At 42.0% G+C, this 15,639-nt stretch overlaps 1 protein-coding gene across 1 annotated transcript in view; it reads right to left on the bottom strand.

Annotated features, from left to right (window-relative positions):
* The window catches only part of dennd6aa (DENN/MADD domain containing 6Aa), a 44,917-nt gene extending 41,257 nt beyond the window's left edge, over nt 1–3,660 (bottom strand). Inside the window, exons 1-3 of the mRNA XM_036984327.1 lie at nt 3,330–3,660; nt 3,060–3,098; nt 2,916–2,958 (exon numbers count right to left, since the gene is read on the bottom strand). Coding sequence (XP_036840222.1) covers nt 2,916–2,958; nt 3,060–3,098; nt 3,330–3,557 — 310 coding nt within the window. The 5' untranslated portion in view covers nt 3,558–3,660. The remainder of the gene's footprint in view (nt 1–2,915; nt 2,959–3,059; nt 3,099–3,329) is intronic.
* Nucleotides 3,661–15,639: the final 11,979 nt, after the last annotated feature.

Raw genomic sequence — 15,639 nt, 5'->3', positions numbered from 1 at the left:
GCGTGATACAGGGTGTCAGGGGCGTATCTAACATGGGTATGATACAGGGTGTCAGGGGCGTGTCTAACATGGGCGTGATACAGGGTGTCAGGGGCGTATCTAACATGGGTATGATACAGGGTGTCAGGGGCGTGTCTAACATGGGCGTGATACAGGGTGTCGGGGGCGTGTCTAACATGGGCGTGATACAGGGTGTCGGGGCGTGTCTAACATGGGCGTGATACAGGGTTTCAGGAAAATGTGGCGCCGGACATTTAACCTGCAGCATTTAAGAAATGTACCGGACCCATATGCATTGGGTGGGTAACCTGATTAGAGCGTCCACCCACGGTGCTCATTGGGTGGGTAACCTGATTAGAGCGTCCACCCACGGTGCTCATTGGGTGGGTAACCTGATTAGAGCGCTCACCCACGGTGCTCATTGGGTGGGTAACCTGATTAGAGCGCTCACCCACGGAGCTCATTGGGTGGGTAACCTGATTAGAGCGTCCACCCACGGTGCTCATTGGGTGGGTAACCTGATTAGAGCGTCCACCCACGGTGCTCATTGGGTGGGTAACCTGATTAGAGCGTCCACCCACGGTGCTCATTGGGTGGGTAACCTGATTAGAGCGCTCACCCACGGTGCTCATTGGGTGGGTAACCTGATTAGAGCGCTCACCCACGGAGCTCATTGGGTGGGTAACCTGATTAGAGCGTCCACCCACGGTGCTCATTGGGTGGGTAACCTGATTAGAGCGTCCACCCACGGTGCTCATTGGGTGGGTAACCTGATTAGAGCGTCCACCCACGGTGCTCATTGGGTGGGTAACCTGATTAGAGCGTCCACCCACGGTGCTCATTGGGTGGGTAACCTGATTAGAGCGTCCACCCACGGAGCTCATTGGGTGGGTAACCTGATTAGAGCGTCCACCCACGGTGCTCATTGGTTGGGTAACCTGATTAGAGCGTCCACCCACGGTGCTCATTGGGTGGGTAACCTGATTAGAGCGTCCACCCACGGTGCTCATTGGGTGGGTAACCTGATCAGAGCGTCCACCCACGGTGCTCATTGGGTGGGTAACCTGATCAGAGCGTCCACCCACGGTGCTCATTGGGTGGGTAACCTGATCAGAACGTCCACCCACGGTGCTCATTGGGTGGGTAACCTGATTAGAGCGCTCACCCACGGTGCTCAGAATGACACAAATCACATTTAGATTATGGTCATTCATATTAACAGAACATGCAAGTTGAGGCTGCAACATTACGCTTCTCTTCTTACCGAATTACAATGCCCACCTTGAAGAGGTTACAATAACTGTCACAGTTACCTTTCCTCAGCCAACAAGACAAATAACAAAATCACTAGCCTATGTCAATCTACTAACCCTCACAGTAGAAACATTTATCTAATTTTATTGGGCAGTTTGTCAAGAAGAAAAAAATGGCCTATTCCAAACAGACTAGGATCATCATCAACTAGCACGGGACAATAAATCACAAATTCATACAACCAGTAGGCCTAGGCAACACAAACACCTTAAAAAGCAATGAGGGTGACGCAACAGATCAGAACGTTTAGTTTAAAACATTTTAAGCGCAGCAATGTGCACAAGGAAGTAAGCCATAATGCAATTAGCGGGAAAATACTGTTGCCAAAAGCGGTGAAAATAACAGTTAGAAATTTGGAAAGAGGGGAGATCCAAAGATGCAACAACTAGCACGGGATACTAATAGGACTAGGATCATCATCAACTAGCACGGGATACTAATAGGACTAGGATCATCAACTAGCACGGGATGCTAATATGACTAGGATCATCATCAACTAGCACGGGATGCTAATACGACTAGGATCATCATCAACTAGCACGGGCTGCTAATAGGACTAGGATCATCATCAACTAGCACGGGCTGCTAATAGGACTAGGATCATCATCAACTAGCATGGGATGCTAATAGGACTAGGATCATCAACTAGCACGTGATGCTAATATGACTAGGATCATCATCAACTAGCACGGGATGCTAATATGACTAGGATCATCATCAACTAGCACCTGATGCTAATATTACTAGGATCATCATCAACTAGCACGGGATGCTAATATGACTAGGATCATCATCAACTAGCACGTGATGCTAATATTACTAGGATCATCATCAACTAGCACGGGATGCTAATAGGACTAGGATCATCATCAACTAGCACGAGATGCTAATAGGACTAGGATCATCATCAACTAGCATGGGTTGCCAATATGACTAGGATCATCATCAACTAGCATGGGTTGCTAATATGACTAGGATTGTGCCTTTGCCTGATGGACAATGAAAGTTGATTTGAAAACCAATAGAACAGGAGAGAAAGTGGTCTCAGTGGCATATGGAAGTCAACTAAATAATTGCCTCCAATGGTCGGATTTTACTCTGAAGCAAGGTAAGACGTGCTTTCAAACAAGTAGGCCTATACGTTTTCAAAATGCATAGTGCCTCCAGCTCATTGTCTGATGCAATGAAGCCTACCTACAGGTTGCCTATATCCACTAGCATGGCGAATGGGAAGTGTGCTTCAATTAGCAGCCGAGGAAGAAAAAAAATAGGCTATTTTTAAACCATGGGAATGAAAACTGCATGGAACTTTATTTAGACCTTTTTTTGTCAGTAAATACATGCCGAGGCGGCAGTTATGACGATAGTTACTCATCGAGACTCCGTACTTTGCGAAGTAACGACCGTATTGACATTATTAAACTGGTGAATTGCAAGTGAACGGCCGCTTCCTTGGTTTAAAGGAAAATCGTCAAATTCAACGTTTCCTGTAAACCCAGATCCCTGTAAACCCAGATCCCTGTAAACCCAGATCCCTGTAAAACCAGATCCCTGTAAACCCAGATTCTGGTTCATGAGAGACTATGAAGGAAGGAGCTTACCTGAGTTGGAGTCTGGGAATGACAAGTAGCAGATACTTGTTTTCTGGAACAAAAATAAGGTGACTGTTTATTTGATGTGACGTTGCAATACAATACAAGACAGTCAGTGTGATACAGGAGGTTACTTTTGAAAACATAACTTGCCTCCTTCTCGGATAGTTTTGAATGGTGTGGGTAGATGACCTGCAAGAGAGAGAAACAACAGTTGGCTAGCTAACGTAGCTGTTAACGCGGGTAGCTAGCTAACTAGATGTTAACTGTATAACGTTACTTTAAATTCCAATAGCTTGCTAAAGAACATTAGCCAGATATAGTTAGCTACGACTAACACCATTAGCTAGTGAGCCAGCTAAGCTTTAGCTATCCATCTAACGAATTGACAACAAGCAGAGAAAGGTATTTATTTCACTGCACCTCCACCGCCTGGCCGAGTTCTAGATCAAACCCGACGACACAGATACAGTGTAGCCAGGCAGAGAAGCGATCCCACGGGAGGAGAAGCGGGTCCGTGTCCTCCTCTCCTCCAGGCCCGACGGTTAATGTTATTTCTTCAGCTGGAGAGATGCTCACATCCTCGTCTCCAACCTCTTCAGGCTCTGCGAGTTGCTCCTCTATCTCCTCAGAGCCCTGCAAAGCCATCATGAAATTGCTTCCTTTAGATAACTTTTATACTGGTCACTTTATTCTTCGATAGCAAGCTAACCAATGTACCTCACACGTTAAAAAAAAACAACCCACGTAATCCGGCGTGGCTACGCTACGTAAGTACGTAACGTTCCAACCAGAAATGCAGTAGCGGCACAAGCCCACTAGTCAGCGCTACAATCATGGGCGTTTTTTTTAAATGTTAACACATTTGCGAAACATACATCAACAAAAAAATAGGAATAGTCACACATGCAAACAAGCATACAAACAAACTATTTACATTGCCAGGAATCCTAAACAAACAAATCATATTAATTAAAAATACAAGAAGTTTTAATTGCCTTTTTGTTTTTAATTTTAGTTGAAGTAGTGCCATATTGTTTAAACTCATTTATAAAGTGAAAAAGTTAGGTTTTGAATTAGACTATTTGCATTTGTGAATGTGAAATTTACCTAGTATTATTAGCAGTTTGATTAAATATACTACATCTTTATGTCAGAATTTCTAAAATAAATCATCATATCAAAACGATTAAATAGTACAACCGGTTCTATTAAAAATGTTCAAAACAATTCTGTATGTCAATCCAAAACATTCTACTATAAATACAGGCAAAAAGCAAATGCAAAATGGTCTCCTTCTCCATTCCACAGAAATCACATTTATATTCAATATTCAGCTTGAATCTTTCCAAAACATGTTTCACAGGATAAATTCTATGTAACATTTTAAAATGAAACTTTGTTACTGATACAATATTTGTTAGCAATTTTCCATGCTTTCCCCCATTGTATATCACCATAGATATTTGACCAAAATAATCTTGCTGAGGGAATTGTAGTATCACAAACAATATTCCTAATCTGTTTATTACTACATTTATCTTTGATGATAATGTTTCCAATGAATATATTTTCATGTAAATCTATGTTACTTCAACCACAGAGGAATTTAAAAGAGATACAACACCCCTTGGAATCACATCAAAAACAATTGCATATTCTTTTGGGGGTTATTGGAATTTTAAACTTATCAAGAAATTCCCCACATGATAGTAGATATCCATCCTCATTCAGTAACTGACCAACCAAAATAATTTTATTCTCAAACCAGTTATGAATCGTAAATCGTATATCTTTGTTGTTCCATATAAAGTATCTGTGATGGGGAAAATTGTGTTGATACGCTAACATCCAAGCTAAAATTGCCTGCTTATGGAATTTGGCCAACTTTACTGGGATTTTATCAACATCAAAATTACAATGAAGCAACATTTCTAAACCACCAACAGAGTCAAATAAATACTTAGGGAAGACATTCCAAATACTGTTCTGGTTCTTAATATATTTCAGAATCCGATTAATTTAAAAAGTATTATTTAGAGTATTGAAGTTTAAAACCTCAAGAACTCTTTGTTCTCGGGTATTACGGAGAATATCTTTCTGTAGATAGTCAGGCTTGTTCCTCCAAATAAAATTATAAAGAATCTAATCTAAGTCCTTTGCAATTTTAGGGGGTAAGTCAAGTGATAACGAGACATAAACCAATCTGGATAACCCTTCAGCTTTGGATAATAAAACCCGACCATATAACGAAATATCTCTCATCAAGTTCATCAAGTTCAATTTCTTCTTTGTTTTCTCATTAATGGGGTTAAAGTTCAATTCACTCATTTGTTATTCATCCTTGCATATAACAATTCCAAGATAAATAATCTTATCTTTAATTGGGATGCCATATACTTCCTGTAAAACACAATCCTTGAGTGGAAATAAGACTGACTTATTGATATTAATTTTCAAACCCGAAACTAAGGAAAAGTTTTCAATACAGGAAACTGCTTTAAAAACCTCATTCCTGTCTCTTAAAAATATGGTGGTATCATCAGCCAGTTGACATAGTTTAAATTCATTGCCAAGTGCTGAACCACCTTGAAAATTCCCTTTCTTGATATGAAGAGCCATTATTTGAGTAACCAATACAAATAAATAATGGGCTAATTGGGCAACCTTGCCTAATGCCATGCCCAATATCAAATCTTTGAGATGTCTCGTGAGCTAATTTTACAGAGCTAGTACAACCACTATATAAAGTTTGGACTGCTTTCAAAAAAAGTCACCAAACCCCAAAAAACATATTGCTTTGAACATAAACTCATGTTCCACAGTGTCAAAAGCTTTATTAAAATCAACAAACATAAGAAAACTATCATCAAGGATGAGGTCATTATAGTCAATCATATCTAAGATCAACCTGATGTTATTACTAATGTGTCGACCATGCATAACACCAGATTGTTCTTCATCAATTATATGATGCAAGCCTTGTTTCAACCTCTTAGCAAATACAAGGGCAAATAATTTCCCATCATTATTCAACAGGCTAATGGGTCTCCAGTTGTCTATATAAAGACTATCCTTATTAGGTTTGTGAATCAAAGTAATTACACCTTGCTTTAAGGAATATCTTTCAGCCATATCTTCAGATATCAGCCAGAAATCAATACGGGATTGTATAGATAAGTCTTTGGTACTCCATGTAAACATAATCTAATCTGGGTTCTTATGTCTCCAAATATCTAGAACACTTAACCTTAGACATATATTCCTTATCTCACAAACAGAATTGCTATCCTTAGGAGGCCATCTATCTAGATTATCATGTAATACTGTGTTAAAATCTCCACCCCATATTACTTTGGCCAATGGAAATTTATACATTTGACTTATTGTCCTCTCAATGTCTCTAAATAAAATACAGTTACTTGACTTGTTATTGGAAGCACAAGTATTTACAACAATGAATTGAACGTGGTTGACCTCTACCAATAGTATAATCCATCTCCCTGTATTATCTGCTTCATGACTCAATATATGACCCTTAAAGTTGCCTTTTAAAATAGCGACACCTGCTGACCGATTAGTACCAAATGAAAACCAAATATCATTCCCCCATTGACACTTCCAAAATGCAGTATCAGGCATGAGTCTCTTGAATTAAATAAAAGTTGGCACTCTTAGCCTTACAATACAAAAATAAAGATTTCCTTTTCAAAATATTACGGATTCCCCTGGCATTAATAGAAAAAACAGAAATGGACATTTACTACCACAGTGACTAGATGAAGAATATTAAACTTGTATACGTTCACATGAATCAGGGTCTCACAAAGAGAAAAGTTCTTACTAGTTGCAAATAAAAACAGTCCTTTGCACCACACCAAGTGGTTGATCTAAATTATATATATATATATATATATATATTTATTTATTTATTTATTTTAAATATAATTGCAAATAACTTTGTATCATAGATTGGTAAAACAAATAGCCGTCAAGCTAACATTAAGTGTCAGTGCGAATTTTCCTGCCATAAAAAAAATATATATAAAAAAAGTTTGGCTCATGTATAAAAAAAAAGTTTGGCTCAGACAAACAATGCTCTTTCCTCAAGAAATATAAAGTTTTATCAGATGCAAATAAAACTCAGTCCTGCACAACTCACTTACCACGGCCGGTTATGTGGTTTTGATTGGCTAGAAGTGTCCTCATCTGTAGTCGATTTCATCGGCTCTTCGTTTAGTTGCAATTTTTGCCATTCTCTGCATTTATGCAGTAGCATCAGATCATATATCTCAATGTTTCAGTAAATAAAATACATTGTAGTAATTAGGGGCTACAGAGTGGCGCAGTGGTCTAATACACTGCATCTCAGTTCTAGAGGCGTCACTACAGACCCTGGTTTGAATCCAGGCTGTATCACAATCGGCCATGATCGGGAGTCCCATAGGGCGGCGCACAATTGGCCCAGCGTCGTCCAGGTTAGGGGAGGGTTTGGACGGGATAGGCCGTCATTGAAAAATAAGAATGTATTTTATTATTATTATTATTTACTTTACTTTTATATTATTTATTGTAACTGACTTGCCTAGTTAGATAAAGTTACAACTGTCCCCCCCCTTTTACTTTATCTAACTAGGCAAGTCAGTTACAATGCCCGGGATCGAACCAGGATCTGTAGTGACGCTTCTAGCACTGAGATGCAGTGCCTTAGACAGCTGTGCCACTCGGGAGCCAATTGGGTTATTGGCTGTCTCCCCCCTTTAACACAATGTTGAGATAGGTTTCTCGTCTCCAGAACTGGAGTCCGAGCCGAATTGCAAACCCCACTGTCCCGGTAGTGGCGCTGCCACCAGTGTAGAGATTCAAGTACAAGCCTTGAATCCCCCCCTTAATCAAAACCAAATGTTAAAAACTCACATCTCGGATAGTGGCTTCGGTGGTAACTACTGCCTTATCTTTCATTTAATTGTATTTAATTTGTTGAAATAAAAAAAATCCTATAATTTAAAACCCTGTAGGTCGAACACTGCATCAAAACACAAAACCATGTTTTGTGACATCATGAGATTCATGATCATAATCTAAGGGCAAATCCTTTAATTCCTCTATTAGCCACAACACTGGCAAAGCAATGAGATTACAGAGAGGAGGAGTCCAAGACCCTGGTGAATCCCAGAATGACTGTGACAGCTGTTATCCATTCCCCAAAGACATCCCAGTCTCTATTTTGGAGGTTTGTGAGAGATTTAGGGCCAGGAAATGTGCTATGTGGTTTTACTTAGGGCCTTGAGTTTTTCCTAGCTACTTTATAGCTTTAGCTATCACCCACTAAATGTATATGTGTTTCTCTCCTTAGACATGTCACTGAGCTGGTGTAACTACTATGCAAAGTACTCTCAAGTTCAAGTTTGTTTATTTGTCATAGAAACATGATGTACACTGAGTGTACAAAACATTAGGAACACCTTCCTAATATTGAGTCAGTCTGTCATGGAAAGAGCAGGTGTTCTTGATGTTTTATACACTCAATGTACCTGGAGTATGCAGGCAAATAAAATGCTTCCTTGCAGGTTCACCTCTCAACACTGCAACTCACAATAGAATCGTACTAGAAAATAAAAGCTCAATTAATTAAAATAGGCTACCATAATGTTTTTTCAGAAATATAATACAAGAAGGCAATGAAACAAATTGAAGTAGGACATTTAGACATGTGCAGGGGAATTAAGAAATGTATTGTTCAATAATAAATAGACATGGTGTAGTGGTAATAAATACCAGTCCAGTAGCTGTGTGTGTGTGTGTTCGTGCGTGTGTGTGCGTGCGTGTGTGTGTGTGTGTGTGTGTGTGTGTGACTAGGAGTCCAATGGAAGGAGAGTCGATATCTTCATTGTAAAAAAAAAAAAAAACAACTTCAGTCATAGGCCTAAAGCCTTGATCAGAGAGCCCCTTTATGGTGACTAGAGGTGCAGAGGCACTGACCACATTTACATGCGCACAGTATTCCTCGTAGTAGCTCATTTCCCACTTAAAGTCTCTTTCAGGACAAGCTGTTTACATTTGCCTTTGATATCCCTCTCATGAGTATCCCTGTTTCCATGAATGAACAAAATATTCCTAATTCATGTTTATGGGTTAAATGGAATAGCAACTGAAATATGGACTGACTGTAGGCTGATAACCTCCCATACATAACATAATATAATTTTAACTCCTGCAGAATTATGGATTTCTTGCAGTGAAATTATACAACACGTTTTTTTTTTTGTCTTGGGAACATGATTGGAAAAATCTGATTTATTTCCTTCAATATCTCTTGAGAAAATGCGAATGCATGTGTAATGTGTATTTCAACCACATAAAATATGCACCCAAGATGAACTGAAGACTTAACAGAAAAGTGTTTCATTGTTTTCTCAGCTTTTCATTTCCTTAAAACTGATGACAGTTTGCACAGGAGTAATCTTTCCACTGTTTTGAAGTTCATTTGTTTTCTCCCCGGTCCCCTAAACGAAACTAGATTACTAATGCATTCATTTTTATCAATGTAAGACATTATTCTGGTGAGCACTACTTTATTTAGTCTTCTGGGGAAACAAGTTCTCACAGAAGAGAAATTGCATGTAAGGCCTATCAAACTAACTGACTAACAAATGTCGTAAACTATTAGCAGAAACGTGTCTAAATTAGGGGTGTAAGTATCCAGTAGTAAATGAATTATACCAGGCTGAATTACTATGTTGGAACAAACTGACACAGGTAGTCTACTTCTTGAAATGTTTTGTTTGACAATCAGATGGAAACATCACACAACATCCATGATATCATATCATATATCAAATCAAATTGTATTTGTCACATGCGCCAAATACAACAGTGAAATGCTTACTTACGAGCCCTTAATCAACAACGCAGTTCTAAGAAAAATAAGTGTTGAGTAAAAATAGATATGTAAACAATAAAATAACAAATAATTAAAGAGAAGAAGTAAAATAACAATAGCAAGGCTATATACAGGGGGTACTGGTACAGAGTCAATGTGGAGGCTATATACAGGGGGTACCAGTACAGAGTCAATGTGGAGACTATATACAGGGGGTACTGGTACAGAGTCAATGTGGAGGCTATATACAGGGGTACCAGTACAGAGTCAATGTGGAGGCTATATACAGGGGTACCAGTACAGAGTCAATGTGGAGGCTATATACAGGGGTACCAGTACAGAGTCAATGTGGAGGCTATATACAGGGGTACCAGTACAGAGTCAATGTGGAGGCTATATACAGGGTATTACGGTACAGAGTCAATGTGGGGGCTATATACAGGGGTACCAGTACAGAGTCAATGTGGAGGCTATATACAGGGTGTACCGGTACAGAGTCAATGTGGAGGCTATATACAGGGGGTACTGGTACAGAGTCAATGTGGAGGCTATATACAGGGGTACCAGTACAGAGTCAATGTGGAGGCTATATACAGGGGGTACCAGTACAGAGTCAATGTGGAGGCTATATACAGGGGTACCAGTACAGAGTCAATGTGGAGGCTATATACAGGGGTACCAGTACAGAGTCAATGTGGAGGCTATATACAGGGGTACCAGTACAGAGTCAATGTGGAGGCTATATACAGGGGTACCAGTACAGAGTCAATGTGGAGGCTATATACAGGGGTACCAGTACAGAGTCAATGTGGAGGCTATATACAGGGTATTACGGTACAGAGTCAATGTGGGGGCTATATACAGGGGTACCAGTACAGAGTCAATGTGGAGGCTATATACAGGGTGTACCGGTACAGAGTCAATGTGGAGGCTATATACAGGGGGTACTGGTACAGAGTCAATGTGGAGGCTATATACAGGGGTACCAGTACAGAGTCAATGTGGAGGCTATATACAGGGGGTACCAGTACAGAGTCAATGTGGAGGCTATATACAGGGGTACCAGTACAGAGTCAATGTGGAGGCTATATACAGGGGTACCAGTACAGAGTCAATGTGGAGGCTATATACAGGGGTACCAGTACAGAGTCAATGTGGAGGCTATATACAGGGGGTACCAGTACAGAGTCAATGTGGAGGCTATATACAGGGGTACCAGTACAGAGTCAATGTGGAGGCTATATACAGGGGGTACCAGTACAGAGTCAATGTGGAGGCTATATACAGGGGGTACCAGTACAGAGTCAATGTGGAGACTATATACAGGGGGTACCAGTACAGAGTCAATGTGGAGGCTATATACAGGGGGTACCAGTACAGAGTCAATGTGGAGACTATATACAGGGGGTACCAGTACAGAGTCAATGTGGAGGCTATATACAGGGGTACCAGTACAGAGTCAATGTGGAGGCTATATACAGGGGTACCAGTACAGAGTCAATGTGGAGGCTATATACAGGGGGTACCAGTACAGAGTCAATGTGGAGGCTATATACAGGGGGTACCAGTACAGAGTCAATGTGGAGGCTATATACAGGGTGTTACGGTACAGAGTCAATGTGGAGGCTATATACAGGGGTACCAGTACAGAGTCAATGTGGAGGCTATATACAGGGGGTACCAGTACAGAGTCAATGTGGAGGCTATATACAGGGTGTTACGGTACAGAGTCAATGTGGAGGCTATATACAGGGGGTACCAGTACAGAGTCAATGTGGAGGCTATATACAGGGTGTTACGGTACAGAGTCAATGTGGAGGCTATATACAGGGGTACCAGTACAGAGTCAATGTGGAGGCTATATACAGGGGGTACCAGTACAGAGTCAATGTGGAGGCTATATACAGGGGGTACCAGTACAGAGTCAATGTGGAGGCTATATACAGGGGTACCAGTACAGAGTCAATGTGGAGGCTATATACAGGGGTACCAGTACAGAGTCAATGTGGAGGCTATATACAGGGGTACCAGTACAGAGTCAATGTGGAGGCTATATACAGGGGGTACCGGTACAGAGTCAATGTGGAGGCTATATACAGGGGGTACCGGTACAGAGTCAATGTAGAGACTATATACAGGGGTACCAGTACAGAGTCAATGTGGAGGCTATATACAGGGGTACCAGTACAGAGTCAATGTGGAGGCTATATACAGGGGGTACCGGTACAGAGTCAATGTGGAGGCTATATACAGGGGGTACCGGTACAGAGTCAATGTAGAGACTATATACAGGGGTACCAGTACAGAGTCAATGTGGAGGCTATATACAGGGGGTACTGGTACAGAGTCAATGTGGAGACTATATACAGGGGGTACCAGTACAGAGTCAATGTGGAGGCTATATACAGGGGTACCAGTACAGAGTCAATGTGGAGGCTATATACAGGGGTACCAGTACAGAGTCAATGTGGAGGCTATATACAGGGGTACCAGTACAGAGTCAATGTGGAGGCTATATACAGGGTGTTACGGTACAGAGTCAATGTGGAGACTATATACAGGGGGTACTGGTACAGAGTCAATGTGGAGGCTATATACAGGGTGTTACGGTACAGAGTCAATGTGGAGGCTATATACAGGGTGTTACGGTACAGAGTCAATGTGGAGGCTATATACAGGGGTACCAGTACAGAGTCAATGTGGAGGCTATATACAGGGGTACCAGTACAGAGTCAATGTGGAGGCTATATACAGGGGTACCAGTACAGAGTCAATGTGGAGGCTATATACAGGGGTACCAGTACAGAGTCAATGTGGAGGCTATATACAGGGGGTACCAGTACAGAGTCAATGTGGAGGCTATATACAGGGGTACCAGTACAGAGTCAATGTGGAGGCTATATACAGGGGGTACTGGTACAGAGTCAATGTGGAGGCTATATACAGGGGTACCAGTACAGAGTCAATGTGGAGGCTATATACAGGGGTACCGGTACAGAGTCAATGTGGAGGCTATATACAGGGGGTACCGGTACAGAGTCAATGTGGAGACTATATACAGGGGGTACCAGTACAGAGTCAATGTGGAGGCTATATACAGGGGGTACCAGTACAGAGTCAATGTGGAGGCTATATACAGGGGGTACCAGTACAGAGTCAATGTGGAGGCTATATACAGGGGTACCAGTACAGAGTCAATGTGGAGGCTATATACAGGGGGTACCAGTACAGAGTCAATGTGGAGACTATATTCAGGGTGTTACGGTACAGAGTCAATGTGGAGGCTATATACAGGGGGTACCGGTACAGAGTCAATGTGGAGGCTATATACAGGGGTACCAGTACAGAGTCAATGTGGAGGCTATATACAGGGGGTACCGGTACAGAGTCAATGTGGAGGCTATATACAGGGAGTACCAGTACAGAGTCAATGTGGAGGCTATATACAGGGGGTACCGGTACAGAGTCAATGTGGAGGCTATATACAGGGTGTTACGGTACAGAGTCAATGTGGAGACTATATACAGGGGGTACCGGTACAGAGTCAATGTGGAGGCTATATACAGGGTATTACGGTACAGAGTCAATGTGGAGACTATATACAGGGGGTACCGGTACAGAGTCAATGTGGAGGCTATATACAGGGGGTACCGGTACAGAGTCAATGTGGAGGCTATATACAGGGGGTACCGGTACAGAGTCAATGTGGAGGCTATATACAGGGGTACCAGTACAGAGTCAATGTGGAGGCTATATACAGGGTGTTACGGTACAGAGTCAATGTGGAGACTATATACAGGGGGTACCGGTACAGAGTCAATGTGGAGGCTATATACAGGGTATTACGGTACAGAGTCAATGTGGAGGCTATATACAGGGGTACCGGTACAGAGTCAATGTGGAGGCTATATACAGGGGGTACCGGTACAGAGTCAATGTGGAGGCTATATACAGGGGGTACCGGTACAGAGTCAATGTGGAGGCTATATACAGGGGGTACCGGTACATAGTCAATGTGGAGGCTATGCTTCTTCACCTGCATTGCTTGCTGTTTGGGGTTTTAGGCTGGGTTTCTGTACAGCACTTTGAGATATCAGCTGATGTACGAAGGGCTATATAAAATAAATTTGATTGATTGATTGATTGATATATACAGGGGGTACCGGTACAGAGTCAATGTGGAGGCTATATACAGGGGGTACCGGTACAGAGTCAATGTGGAGGCTATATACAGGGGGTACCGGTACAGAGTCAATGTGGAGGCTATATACAGGGGGTACTGGTACAGAGTCAATGTGGAGGCTATATACAGGGGGTACCGGTACATAGTCAATGTGGAGGCTATGTACAGGGGGTACTGGTACAGAGTCAATGTGGAGGCTATATACAGGGGGTACCGGTACAGAGTCAATGTGGAGGCTATATACAGGGGGTACCGGTACAGAGTCAATGTGGAGGCTATATACAGGGGGTACCGGTACATAGTCAATGTGGAGGCTATATACAGGGGGTACCGGTACAGAGTCAATGTGGAGGCTACATACAGGGGGTACCGGTACAGAGTCGATGTGGAGGCTATATACAGGGGGTACCGGTACAGAGTCAATGTGGAGGCTATATACAGGGGGTACCGGTACAGAGTCGATGTGGAGGCTATATACAGGGGGTACCGGTACAGAGTCAATGTGGAGGCTATATACAGGGGGTACTGGTACAGAGTCAATGTGGAGGCTATATACAGGGGGTACCGGTACAGAGTCAATGTTGAGGCTATATACAGGGGGTACTGGTACAGAGTCAATGTTGAGGCTATATACAGGGAGTACCGGTACAGAGTCAATTTGCTAATGAGGTCCTGGATAATGAGGTCCTGGATGGCAGGAAGCTTGGCCCCAGTGATATACTGGGCCGTACACACTAACCGTTGTTGTGCCTTGCGGTCGGAGGCCGAGCAGTTGCCATACCAGGCAGTGATGCAACCAGTGATCTCGATGGTGCAGCTGTAGAACCTTTTGTGGATCTGAGGATCCCATGCCTAACCCTAACCCTAACCCTAACCTTGAGACAACAATTTTGGACCCCTTGTGGCCCCCCTAAATGTGGAGTATGGAATAATATTTACATAACTAATTTTTGCGATCGTTCTTTTTTACATCCGTTATTAGACAGTGGCAAAGATGATGATTGTGAACATGGTCTTTTGCCTGCTAATGCCTGCAATGCAATGAAGAAAACGATGACGACAATAACGTCTAATGTAACTGGCCCCTCTAACAGTACAACTGGCCCCAGCTTGGCCCCGCCAATTGAAATGGTCTAGAACCGCCACTGCCTGAATCATGTAGACACATGCAGGAGCTCCGCATGTGTCAAAGTGCATGTATTTTTTTCTTCTTCAGGTAATATAAATCTGAGCAAGTAACCAGCTATTTGAAAAGTTTACCCAATTATAGTTTCCTGTTGATATATTGAGGAAACTTAACATGCTGCCTACAAGGCAAAACGCGTGTGTCCACGTGCACATGTTGATTTTGTCCATGGACACCAGATGTGATCATGAGACACAGGTTAAAAAATTTAAAACAACTGTATTAATTAATTAGGGGTGCAGGTGGAAACACACATGAAACATTCAATGACATTTAGCTAGCTTGGCCTTGGAGATAAACATTACCTGACATGCATATTGTCCTATTTCTAGCTGGTTCTTTGTATAATTTTGACCTGGAGTCATACAAAATCGTGTGTTTCTCTACTCAGACGACTAATCCACATATAAAAAGGGAAACATAGTTTTTAGTGCGTTATCTTTAATGAATCTATCCTCGTTTGTTTTTCAAGTATCCACGT

Source organism: Oncorhynchus mykiss, chromosome 7, assembly GCF_013265735.2.
Source record: "Oncorhynchus mykiss isolate Arlee chromosome 7, USDA_OmykA_1.1, whole genome shotgun sequence".
NCBI classification, from domain to species: Eukaryota; Metazoa; Chordata; class Actinopteri; order Salmoniformes; family Salmonidae; genus Oncorhynchus; species Oncorhynchus mykiss.
The sequence above is the reverse complement of the archived record's forward strand: the minus strand, read 5'-3'. Positions and strand labels throughout refer to the sequence as shown.